This window comes from Callionymus lyra, chromosome 1 (genome assembly GCF_982586985.1).
Source record: "Callionymus lyra chromosome 1, fCalLyr1.hap1.1, whole genome shotgun sequence".
NCBI lineage: Eukaryota > Metazoa > Chordata > Actinopteri > Syngnathiformes > Callionymidae > Callionymus > Callionymus lyra.
Genome location: NC_141818.1, coordinates 11883446 through 11896991, shown reverse-complemented (window position 1 = coordinate 11896991; position 13546 = coordinate 11883446). Strand labels below are relative to the sequence as shown.

Here is a 13546-nt window from a genome sequence, read left to right as displayed (position 1 = left end):
ATTTTGGTGTAAAGAGTATGGGTCGGAGGTCTAATGCCTAATACCACCCCGACACATTAATGCCTGGTACTCGTTGCCTGTATATTCCGTGCCATTATCAGCCCTCATGCATTTCACATGCCCATAAGGAGCTATGTCTGCTAGAAACTTCTCAGTAGCTTGCACTGTATAACTCTTGTTTTTCAGAAAGTACACAAACACTGCACTAGAATAACCATCTGTCAATGATCACAGTGTGGTACATTTTTGATTCCCTCATTTTTCCTCAAGATTCCTTCACCTCCTGCATCGGACCTATTCCAACCTGGATAAAGGAAGCGGTTCATTGAGGATCCTGTTCCTGTACTTTTAGTGCCTTCAACACTATCCAGCCCACTCTGCTGCAGGACAAATTGGCACAGATGCATGTGGACCCTGATCTAGTCTCCTGGATTTCGGACTATCTTACTGATCGACCACAGTATGTCAGGCTGAAGGACATCACGTCTGACACTGTGGTGTGCAGTACAGGAGCACCTCAGGGGACAGTACTGGCCCCTCTCCTCTTCACCATCTATACTTCAGACTTCTGCTACAACTCAGAGCTGAGTCTCGTCCAGAAGTGACGACACTGCCATTGTTGGATGCATCAGGGACAACAGCGAAGACGAGTATAGGAGTCTGATACGTGACTTTGTGGACTGGAGTGAGAGGAACCACTTGCAGCTGAACACCTCAAAGACCAAGGAGCTGGTCTTGGACTTCGGGAGGTCCAGGTCAAAGCCACGTCCAGTGTCCATCAGAGGTGACAAGGTGGAGATAGTTCACAACTATAAGTACCTCGGTGTGTGGCTGGACAGTAAACTGGACTGGTCCTGCAACACAGACCATGTATATAAGAAAGTTCAGAGTAGACTGTACTTTCTGAGGAGGCTTCGATCATTTAACATCTGCAGGAAGCTCCTCTGCATGTTCTACCAGTCTGTGGTGGCCAGTGTTTTATGATGTGGTGTGTTGGGAATGTGTCCAGGAGGAGTGTCAACAGGTTGGACAGGTTGATCAGGAGGGCTGGCTCTGTGGTTGGCATGAAGCTGGACTCACTGGTGAGAGTTGCTGAGAGGAGATCACTGGAAAAAACTACCGTCCATCATGATGATGACAGTCATCCTCTCAACACTGTCATCAGTGAGCAGAGAAGCAGATGGAGCACGAATGCTCCTCCCATAATGCAACACTAATAGATTCAAGGACTCATTAATTCCTCAGGCTATTAGATTGTACAATTCTGAGTTTGGGGGCAGGAGTGGAGTGAAAGTATGTTGACATTCTGTTCTATGTTAATCGTTGTATCCTTTGTCTTTGTCTGTTATTTGTCTTTGATACATGTTCTTTATATTTAGACTTAGATTGTATCATCTTGTTCTTTCTTTTTATTTGTCTTTGTTCTTATTTTATTGTTATGAGTAATTGCTGTATTGCTGTGTCAAATTGGGAAAAAAAAAACAATTTCAATAAAGTTCTACCTAACCTACCTAATACAGTTTGTTGTGTGCATGTATGGGAGATTTGGTACCGTCTTTATGTAGCAGAACATTCTTCTTCTCACTGAAGATCACCGTAGCTCCGCAGGTGGTGGCAGTTTTAACAGAGAAGATGTCCTGGTGGTATGTTGGGATGTACAGAGTTTATAAGTCTCAGATGAAACTGCATAACGTTGTCATCAGGAAGTGAAGGATCAGTGAAATATCGTACATATGTACAGATGTTGTGTGTATATGCTGATGATGGAACTGACACATGGATGTAAACATATGTGAAGGTAATCTAAAACGGGGCTGCAGGTTTTTGTTCCATTCGATCGAGCATGTACAGTTTAACCAATGAGGTTTCAGCTTAAACAAGCAACACCAGACTGACAATCAACTGATTACACTTTGAAGACCCCTGAATGGTTTAAAGGGGGTGCTCTTGATTGGTTGGAACAAAAACCTGCACCACCCCGGCCCTTTGAGGACCGGTTTGGAGACCCCTGATCTAAAACAAAAGAGCCACCAGCTTTCTCCATGTTTACAGCAGTTACAACAGCAACTTTACTCCTGATAGTGCAATGACTGTGTTGTTTTTTTACATTTAACGTGACTTTATTTGATGAACGTTGACACTGATGTTAACATGTTTTTATTTTATTTTCTTGAGGAGTGCAGAGGAAGAACTCTTGCCTTTCAAATGCTGCATAACACTATCACCCAACCTGCTGATGATCTGCATCTCAATCAACCGTCCTGTTGTTTCCAGCCTTGAAACGGATGTGGTGAGATCAAGAACAATGTATTGCATGAATCAACCTATGCCTGATGTCAACACCACAGTCTTGTCCTCCAATATGTGGTGACAGATTTATGGGATGCTGGTTTAAAGCTCAGTGAACGTGACTTGAAGCAGGTAAAAATTGAACGCCAACCAGAGCGGCCTCAGAAGAGTTTGAGATCATTTTACTGAAATTATTAATTAAGTGAAGCAATTTTTATTTTTTCTGTCTGACAAAACAAAATGAAGTGCGAACTCAACTCCCAAGTTGTAACAATCTTTTAATTTTTTTTTTTTTTTTTTTCAAAACATAGGCTTTTTGCATATTATTGGATAGTTTGTTTGTATGTTCATAATGTTGGCTCTAAAATGGCAACATGATTTATTTATTTATATTTTTCCAGATCATCACTCAAATCAGCTGCATCTGCGTCCGCTGCACTTCTGAAGACGATGCAAAACTTGATCAGAGGACTGGCCGCGGGATGTGTTTACATCTATGTGTCAGTTCCATTATACGCATACTGTATATACACACAACATCAGTACATATGTACGGAATTTCACTGATCCTTCACTTCCTAATGACATCATTGTGTAGCTTCGTAAGACACTAATAAACACACTTTAAACGTGACCTAAAACTTCAAGTGTTTTCAGCGATTGTGTGTTTTGTTTAATGAATTTGTTAGGTTTTTTCAGCGATTGTGTGTTTTGTTTTGTGAATTATTTTAGTTTCATTGGTTTTGTTATTTGTAAAGTTGTTTCAGCGATTGTGTGTTTTGTGAATTTGTTTTAATGTTTCATTCATGTTTCCGTTTGTTTTGGGATTTTATTATTTAATTTCAGTAATTTTGTGTTTTGTTCCGTGAATTTGTTATTTTATTTTGCACCTCTCAGCCACCGTAGTTCAGGCACTGTTGTTATATTTTGGGGGCGTAGTCTTTCGTTTGAGTATGCTGCGTTCAATTACACCTCGTAATTCTTGAAACCCACTTCAAAGACGTCGTTGTTTTATTTAGTTGTCGCGCGTATCGTAACATTTAAGGACTTATTAACTTTAATAGAACACATACTATTGAATCGTATATTTTAAATAAGTAACCAAGTAATATCTTAATTATATTGACTGTTTTTTTAAAATTTTAAGAACAAACAAGTGTTCACAGTTGTTTAAGGTCATTTTAAATATTAAACCATATGCACAATCTAGTGGATACTTTTCTACTTTGTTATTTTGTATTAAAAAATCGAGTGTTCTTGTGATTATATCCAATATATGTTGGCGTTCTTCAGACAGTGCTCGGATTTCCTGTAGCCCCTAATGTAGCATCCGTACAGCGGGATTGACAGCTGGCTGTCCTTGCTAGCTTAGCTAAGCACAACAACAACAAATGGTTAAGTATCCATTTCATAAACGGGCTTGTTCACGGTAAGTGAAGAATTATAGCTTTCTCTCGACCTATAATCCATATTATATAACCCTGCACTTATTTATCTGTGTGCTTGCTAAGCTAGCATGAGTTCAGAACAACGTCTTCGAGGATGTTGTAACTTAAACTTCAATTTCACGTTGTTTAAACATAAATATATGGTATATAACAACTACACATATAGTATAATCTAGTATTAAAGTCGTGTGTTGGTTAAATTATTAACCGTTGTATTAGTCTGTGATGTAAACGTGTTTTTGTTGCAGGTGATGTTTTCCTGTCCTCCTGGTGTCATCTGGGGTGTAGGGTTCAGTTGTTGAGCAAATGTCAGAAAGTCGGGGTGAACAAGGAGGTTCGTCTCCATGTGATCCGTCCTCACATGAGCAGGTCCAGAACCCGAGTCACACTCTTGCAACAGAGAACACTGCAGAAGTTCAGGTTGGCTTCTATATTGTGTTGTTATCTCTTTTTTTTGTTTAGTATTGAACGTCAAGTGTTTTTAATCTCACATTTGAGATTGAAGCAACTTTCTATGAAGAACAAAAAAAGAACTATTTCTAATACTATGTATTGTCACACATGAGAAATTCCTCACATTCGTTTTACTGATTAGCAAATATAAAAAGAAACTTGGCATTTATTAATATTTGGTCTTAAACGAGACTAGAATATATCACTTTAAATTAAATCTTACATGTTTCTTTCTTTCTTTGACCTTTGGGGGAACCATACTCAACGGGATAGTTCACCCAGAATTCAAATTATACTGATTTACTAATCTCCCTCATGAATTTGGGTAGAATTTTCAGAAAAATCTGTGTCTTTTAGAGTCCGAAAAGACACACCACATAGAATCCAAAAAAACCCTCTATACTGTATTTCTCAGCTATAATGTCCTTCTTGTTTTGACATGATGGATTGTTCTGAAAAAAAAAAGTATTTTAAGCTTGTTTGTAGCAGAACAGCACAGTGTCTCCACACTGACACACACTGCAGTATCAGTTCACATGCATGAGATTTAACCTGAGACACCGGGTGCTTCTGCTTCAAACAATATTAAGATATGCATGTATTTAATCGGTTTACAAGATGTACGTTACAGACAAGCAGTATGGAGGTATTAGGATGTAACTCCAAGAGGAACAGATTACTACAGTTGACTCGAGGGTGTATAGAAAATGAGACATTTTTTAATTTTGGGGTTGAACTATCACTTTAAAATGCTGTCTTTATTTTCAGGGTAAACAGTCAAATTTTCAGTGATAAAATGCAACGTTGCCTTTGTCCATTGTGCTAACATGAGGAAGTAACAAAACGGCTTTTGTTTTTTGTTGACCAAGCAGGGATTTGCTGTCTAAATAAAGGCTTTATGCAGCACTGTCCTGTTGTTTTCTTGCAGGGGTCGCCTGGAGTGGACGAGGCGTCTCCGTCTTCTGCCTCGTCCTTTGAAATGGTGGACATGGAGCCCGTCCCAGCTCCGTACCAGAAAGTACAGCCGCACTGGTTCTTCTGCAGACAAGTGGACGATAATGCCCACTGGTTTCCTTTTAGTAGGGAAGACTCTGAGAAACTGGAGACTGCCTGCAACAGTGGTAAGCTTCCCCCCACAACATTCCACGCTATGTGTGAAATTTGTTTTTATTCCTGTTTGAGATGTTAAAGTTGGTTTGGTAACAGTTGGTCGTCTTATGACTGATCTCTTCACAATGTAGTATTGTGAAGTTAAGAAAAGTTGTTTGTGTATTTTACAAAATATATTTCATCTAAATGCTAACATTGCTCAAGGAATGTTGGCCTCTTGTTTTAATCTTAAATCATTTTAATCTCATATAACACAAAATGTTGTTATGCTGTAAGTGTTGTTTTTAGAAGAATGGTGACCTGTAACTTGACTTGTTGGGCTGTTTTTGTTTTTTATAAGCTCTCCAAGGTTGGTATTTGACTTCAGGATATTTAAAGGAACTTGAAGGGCGGCGTAGCTTTGCTATTTACCTCGTAATGGGAGAAGGAGTAGAGGGAACGTAAAGGGTCTTTCATTTGCTGTGTTGTTTTTTTAATACAGTTGCTCAGATATTTTTAACTTTGTTGAATGAAATGTAAAGTTTTGCATTGGTAAAATACAACAGACAAAATAAATATAAAATGTTTTATAACACTTTAGTTATCCTGTAGTAGCTGTATTATTATTATTCAAGACGGTTAAAAAAGTGCTCAAATAAAAGCTTAAAATAAACTATGGGTGGATTTTGGGGGCGTGGATGCCAAGTGGAGTGTGACAGTTTTAGGAAGGAATTCATTCCTTGGAATACATCAGTCTGTCACCAAAGCAGGTAATTAGCACGACAAGTGTTGAAACTGGTCTTTCCACATTCATGTGGCTTTTGATATTGTGTATCTTCACATCACCCTTGTATATCTGTATTAACAATATAATAATTAATAATATTGCATTATTTTGCAGATTTTATCTTGCATTTTTTGGAATCTGGAACTTTCAATGAGATTCTGTAATGTCAGATTGTCGGCAACAAAATAGGAATTATTATATTTATATAATTATATTAATGAATGGGGAGCACCTGTCACAGCCTGGCCTTTTGTATGGTTAACTGACTTTTTGTGGATTTCTTGTCATATTTCCTCACCTCTATCCACATTTCACAACCATGTCCTTTAGATACTTGAACTTCTACTCCCTGAATCACTCATGAAGGGATTAAAAACCATTGGTGACAATCCAAATAACGATACCATTTGCAACAAAGGGGTGGGGACCACCTGTCCTGTTCAACATTTTTTTTCTAACAGAAAGCGACAACTGAGTAATGTTGAATTCACACTGAATATGTATCTATTGTTTGGCTTCTGTGCATCAGAAAAAGAGGAGGTGGTAGTTGCAGTGGATGGCGAGCGTTATGATGTCCATGTTAAAGAGAGAAAGCGTTACGCTGTTTACTGGGAACAGGCTCCCGCTGAAGTCCGCCGCTGCACCTGGTTCTACAGAGGAGATAAAGACACCAGATTCCTGCCGTACTCTGAGCACTTCAGCGACAGTTTGGAGGTGGCATTGAACTCATCACCCTTGAACGCTCAACATTTGAAAAGTTTCTCACTGCTGTGTCTCGTCATTTCAAGGAAGCCTACATGAAGGCGGTGACGGATGATGAGTGGAAGAAGAAACTGGAGTTTCCCACAGGAGAGACCATCATTCTCCATAATCCAAAAGTGAGACGTCTTTACGGCTCACTGATTTATGCTGACATTGATGCGTGTGCCGGTTCTTGCCTCAGCTGATCATGCAGTACCAGCCTATGGGGTTTCAGGAGGAGTGGGCGTCGTCCCCCTCCGAGCACACACGTCCGCGGACAGTCAAGCGGGGAGTCCAAAACACCTTCGCAGAAATTCCAGATGGTGATTATCAGATTGATTTATATGTATTTCACGTTTGCTAGTTCCCCTTGAATTGCCTTAAACATACAATATTGTCTTCAGGTGAACCGGAAAAGGTGGACCATCTAGTTTTTATGGTCCATGGGATTGGTCCTGCATGTGACCTGCGCTTCAGATCCATCATACAGTGTGGTATGTTTTTCTGCACAGAAAAAGTAAAACGAAACCACCAATATCACAACAAAAAGAGATAACAACACGTGTGTCTGTTGACAGTTAATGACTTCAGGAGTGCTACGCTGTCCCTCCTGTCCACTCATTACAAGCAATCTCAGCAGGATGGCAAGGTGGGACGTGTTGAGTTCCTTCCTGTCAACTGGCATAGCGCTTTGCATGGGGACGCTACCGGTGTGGACGAGTGAGTAGATCATGTTCCCTGATTATGTGTGTTTTCGCTTCTTTATCGGGTCCGTCCGTCCACACAGGGACATCCAGAGGATCACTTTGCCGAGCATCAGCAGGCTCAGACATTTCACCAACGACACACTGCTGGACCTGTTTTTCTACAATAGCCCCACCTACTGTCAAACCATTGTGGACACGGTGGCTTCAGAGATCAACAGACTTCACACCCTCTTCAAACAGAGACACCCAGAGTTCGGGGGGGAGGTTTCAGTAGTTGGCCACAGTCTTGGTGAGACAAGTCGTCCAGTCAGTTTTGTGTCCAATTGTTGACTTTTTTTTCCCCCTCATCAGGTTCACTGATTCTGTTCGACATGTTAACCAATCAGAGGATCAGTGTGGACTCCACAAAGGAGGTGGTACATTGCCATTATATTGGTTCATAAATAGCTGAAGTCATGTCTTAAACTCAACATTTTTTCCTGTTCTTCAGCCTCTATTAAACGCTTCCATTCATCACAATTGCGACACACTCCACCAAGCTCTGACCAAACTTGGCTTGCAGCACTTCTTGCCTGCACTGCAGTCGGAGAATCTGGATTTGGACTCGCTGGTAATATTGCTTAACAAATAATAATCACTTACTTTAAGATGTATTTAAGGCCCGGGGGCCACAACCAACCCGCCAAGTCATTGTATGTGGCCCCACTGAATGACTAATGGTCATTTTGTATTAATGAAGATAATACTTTTTAAACACAGAAACTGATAAACCATTCCTCAGAAACATCTAATTATAGTTAAACTGATGTCAAAGGAAAGGAATTTGATAAGAATGTTTGAGGGAGCTGTCCAAACACAGAAATAATAAAGACAGATTGAACCTCCAAGAAGAGGCAATGTTACTGTCAGACTCGTACAAAGGCAGTTTTCCAAGTAAACCTTTTCACGCTCAAATATTTTGGCCTCTTGTGTGATTGAGTCTGACACCGCTTGCTTAAGACGTCCAACTGTTTCTGTCTTGGTAGGCACTTTGCCAAGACAACGATTTGAAAGATTTGGGGATTCCTCTTGGACCAAGGAAAAAGATTCTGAACTATGCGAAGAGGAAATGTCCTTCAGAGGTTAGACTTGTTTAATTCTTGGCTGAACGATCAAAAACTTGGTTGTCGGTTCGTCAATTCCCTGTTCTTTGAAGAGCAACAGCTGCTGTTTAATATCTTTACTCCCCACTGTCTCAGGATTTTAAAGTAGCAGCCACTCGGTTGGGATCTGGTCTACAGAGTCCAGCCCAAGACTCGTCTGAAAGTGAAGTTGTTGGCGACCACCTGCCAGCATCTGCGAAGCAGCCGAGCCAGTTGCTCAGAACTCAGTCCATCACCAGCGCCGTAGACTACGAATACTTCAACGTGGGCATCGGTCAGGTAAGGACCTCACACACACACACAAAGCATGGAACTTAAAACCGTATGGAAAGCTTGCTGCTTTAATGCATTGCCTCCCTGCCTCCCTTGCTTGCCTGGACAGACCAATGGAGGCATTGCCAAGGGACAGGTGTGTCTCAGAGCATGCCCCAGTCTTCTCAGGGTCCTTTTTTTTGCTCATCCATTTTGTTCATTCTCGAGTGTTGTTTCCGTCACATTAAGCACATTTCATTATTTTTGTTGCAACGCCTGCTCTGATTTAGTCTCTAAAATCATATCAACATGTCAATCCTTTTCATCTCAGCTTACGTCACGAACTCATGAATTTTTAAACACACTATTGACTGTTTAATTACTACGTCCTCCAGGTGTCTGTAGATTACCCGCAGTTAGCATTCCACCCACAGACGTTTTTCGCGTTTGGTTCCCCCATCGGGATGTTCCTGACGGTGCGTGGACTGAAACGCATCGATCCCAACTACACCTTTCCGACCTGCAAGAGCTTCTACAACATCTATCACCCTGTGAGTCACTCTTTCTTTTCTCCTGAGACACAAACACGTTTGACCTGACCAGGGTTATATGAATTCAGAGGGTTTAAACAGACACAGCTTTTCAGTCTGAGACATAAAAATCTTATTTTATGTCACATTATTTGGCCTGCTGGTCATTTGGCTGGCTAATAGGTTGGCTCAAAATTGAAGTACATTTATGTTTAAGATAAGATAAAAAGAATAAGGATTATTTATGTTGATTTTACAGAGATGTCCAATAATGGATTGACAAACAAAAGGCTACTTGATGGAAGTGTTGAAGACATAAGAGATAATTAAAATATATCGACCCTTAAAGAATACAAATAAAATGTTTCTATTAGAAACCAAAAATATACAGATGTATAGCCAAAAGGTTTTTTTTGTGATTGAGTTTGACATCATTTTTAGAATGGTTTCTGCATGTTTTTATTTGAGTCAACTCTGTTTATTATTTTGGCTGCAGTTTGACCCTGTTGCTTACCGAATTGAACCCATGATTGTCCCCGAAGAGGACTTGGAACCAATGCTCATTCCTCACCATAAAGGCCGCAAGAGAATGCACTTGGGTACGACACATTGTGACACAGATATTAGATTTGAGGCCGATCACTAACTAATCTTTGCCATTATCCTCCTAGAACTGAAGGACAGCTTGACTCGGATGGGTATGGATTTGAAAAATAACGTCCTGGGATCACTAAGAACGGCGTGGCAATCTCTTTCAAGACTACCTGTTGCTGCACTGCCTCTAGTGGAAGCAGAAGAAACTGCAGTAGTGGAAAGTCTCCAAGTAACTCAAGGTCAATGGATATTTTTTTTATCGTTTTTTTGTGCATTTCTTGGAGGAATATTCAGTGGTTAATGTTAAATCATTTACAGATCAATATGGTTGTGTCAAGAACTCTTAAACTGTGTCTTGGAATTGTTCAGCACACAGTTTTAAATACAATATTTGGTGAGAAATCTGACCTTATTTTGTCACAGAAGAAGTGGTAATAGCCTTTGAGGTTGTTGAAAAGTTCACGTCAGTCACGATTATGGGCGTCAGTTCTTGTGTTTAATATACACTTTGTGCTTCAGGGGAAACCTCTCATGTTCCTTCTTGATTCTTAATCACACCCTGTTTTTTTTCTCCACTCCTATTCCCGCTGCCAGTTCATTCACTTCTGATTCATGAAACAAGTTTCCGAAGTAAAAAGCCTTCAGCAAATTTTCTGTGGGAGCCAATTTGATTTATACTAACAAATGAGAATTAAGGTGAAATCATTTGCTGGAGAGAGTTCAACTACATGTTAATACTTGCACATTCTTTGTAACATGAAGAGGTTGATGAGAATGGAGCAGCTGCCTGACATTTTAAATAGAAAAAAACAAAAAAACTTGCACTTAGCTTTTGGAATATTTTCAACTCAATTATTTATGCATAAATAAATCATTGATTGACTTTGTTTAAAAGATCTAATGGCTGCTTAAATATTACTTTGATTAACTGATGACTTGGATTATAGAAACTAGTTTTTCCGTGAAACCATGTCATGAGTGATCTAATGATCCGATAATAACTCATGGTTTCGTGTCTTCTCCCCCGACAGGTGTGTGTGAGGAACCGGACATGACTGGATCAGCCGATGAGAAAGACCAGTCCCAGATCAAAGTCGGAATGTTAAACGGAGGGAGGAGGATCGACTACGTACTTCAGGAAAAACCCATCGAGAGCTTTAATGAATATCTATTTGCTATTCAGTCACATCTTTGCTACTGGTGAGCTCCTGATTTAAAAAAAAAAAAAAAAAGTATCTTGTTGTCATGTTGTTTATTGGTTTTCTTTCGGTCAACCAGGGAATCTGAGGACGCGGCTCTGCTTTTGCTAAAGGAAATCTACGACAAGCTCGACGTGGCTTTTGATCAACAGTGATTCAGGAAGTAACACAAACATTCATGTAAGAAAGGACGGACATGACGGACAAGATTGACAAAACACCAAGAGACTGAGTACGATTCCAAAAAGCCTTATTGTTGGAGTCGTATTCCCGAACCTCTGTCTAATGATCCGTTACAATTTCAGACCTCGTCTGGTGTCCAACTTCATACCTCCATCACACTGCTTGATGCACTTTGAAGTTTTTCTGAAATGTTTTTTTTATTCTGCACTTTCTGTACGAAAAATGTCGATGACTTTTAGTTGAATGATGCGCACAATTGTATCCACATCTCACAAAATCCAAACACTTTTACATATATGAGACTGACTTTTATTATGCTGTGGTTTGCTCTTTAGCTAATAATACATTTTAATCCTTCATACAAACCCTTTCAAATTGTTTGGAGAATTAAAATTGTTGGATTGTTTTAATGTTCTCTTGCCCCAAATAGCACTTATTTAGCATCTTGCAATGAAGGTTTGTATTGGTATGGTTTTCATGGCAGCTACATGCAGCTGAAGAAGGTCCAAACCCCACTTTTGTACCAAAGTATTCCTCGTATGGCTTGATTGTGCAAATATCTTTGTTTAGCTGTGTTTGTCCTGCAATTCTATGCATTCATTTATATGTATGAGAAAATATCTATCTACGCTAAATTAATTTCAGTTTATCTCAGTATCATGTAAATAAGTCATTGTTTAAAAATTTGACAAAGAAAATGCACTGTAAACTTTACCAAAATCTGACTTTATAAAAAAATGTTGTGTGTGTGCCACAATAAATTATGTATTCTGTTATCAGTTTCTTCATGTTCGTTCAATTTTGACATTTTTTTCGTTTGTTCACGTGGGCAACATTCTGAGCTCACTCACGGCCAGGAGCGCCACCTACAGACAGTGGTGAGTAACTACAATAAACCTTTTTTATTAAACGCATTGAATGATAATGACATCATTTAAAAAAAAGAAAAAGAGCATAATTTAATACAGAAGAGTGGAGGAAGTTAACCAAGATTAAACTAAAATGGTTTCAAAGAACATTTTGGTTTTTAACGGGGGTTTTTTTTAAGCGTAAATGTTATACGCATGCGCAATGGAGGAACATCAACATCACGATAACGTTGAACGACTACAAGCAACTTTTTCCGCACAAAAAGATTCTCTGAAACATGTAAGTATTTTTTAAAACAATAGCATCCATTATTCAAAAAATAATATATTTATTTAAATTTGTTTTTGCTTAAGTGTTTGCCTTTATGTATTTCACGCCATTTAACTTGACATATTTTGCATCAAGCTAACAGCTAACATAAACAGATATAAGTTACATTTCCTGTTGGTTCCGTGTTGTTTATACCTTTGCGCAGGTTTCCAATTGTTTTTTTCTAACAAAATAACGAGTTTACGTAAATGTCGTTAATAAAACCCTCGTGATTTTAATCTGTGGAAGAAAGTTATTTGTAAATCCTCTCAGTAAGTCCTGGAGTTAACAGGGTTTACCATCAACATGTGACTACTCTTGTGAATGCAGGTATGTTTGGGGAAAAAACATGCATTTTTAAAGCCTGGTTTAAAGACTATTACAGTCTTATATGTTGTTCTTACCAAAGATACTACATCAAAATATCGAATTACATTACATTTCATTGACTTTTATTCTCATGCTAACAACCCACTGAATTTCTATTTGTTATCTTGTTACTCTTTCTCAGTGAAAGTCACCAGTATCTGGTTTGACTGTCTGTTCTGATGTCACAGCAGGTAGTGAGAACTCATCCGAACACTAGTGGGTCTGTTTAAATGCCACCACTGTCCCTCCATCCATCCTCCCCCTTTCTCTCTGATCTGGTCTGCATCTCCCCCACGACTGTAGAGATTCTTTCTTTCCCCGAACAATACTCCCACCCCCCTCCACAGATCCCTCTCACACACACACATCTTTTTATTCCCTCCATCATGCTGTAAAAGGACGTTTCTTCATGGCATACTTGAAATAACCCAGAAGATGATATCAATTTTATTTCATATGCAGGGTTTTCTTTTGTCACAAATGTGTTACAAATCCTCCAGTAATGATGAGTCAAACAGATCAGGAGGATCAGACCAACTTAATATCCGAGTTAAGAAGTACCATAAGATGTATAAAATGAGTCA

At 39.3% G+C, this 13546-nt stretch overlaps 1 protein-coding gene across 2 annotated transcripts; it reads left to right on the top strand.

Moving 5' to 3' along the window:
* The first annotated feature begins 3024 nt into the window (after positions 1-3024).
* Positions 3025-12170, top strand: ddhd2 (DDHD domain containing 2). Of its 2 annotated transcripts, XM_087793768.1 has the most exons (19): positions 3025-3718; positions 3986-4157; positions 5119-5311; positions 6596-6780; positions 6855-6944; positions 7010-7130; positions 7212-7301; positions 7386-7527; positions 7595-7803; positions 7866-7927; positions 8005-8124; positions 8540-8635; positions 8753-8935; positions 9039-9065; positions 9304-9459; positions 9935-10037; positions 10110-10271; positions 11064-11232; positions 11311-12170. In XM_087793768.1, the coding sequence occupies exons 2-19, from the start codon at positions 4044-4046 to the stop codon at positions 11384-11386; spliced, it is 2298 nt and encodes a 765-aa protein (XP_087649894.1). In that variant the 5' UTR covers positions 3025-3718; positions 3986-4043; the 3' UTR covers positions 11387-12170. The 2 variants fall into 2 exon arrangements, with proteins under 2 accessions (XP_087649894.1, XP_087649886.1); XM_087793760.1 differs by lacking the exon at positions 9039-9065 and having other exon boundaries at positions 3028-3718.
* Positions 12171-13546: the final 1376 nt, after the last annotated feature.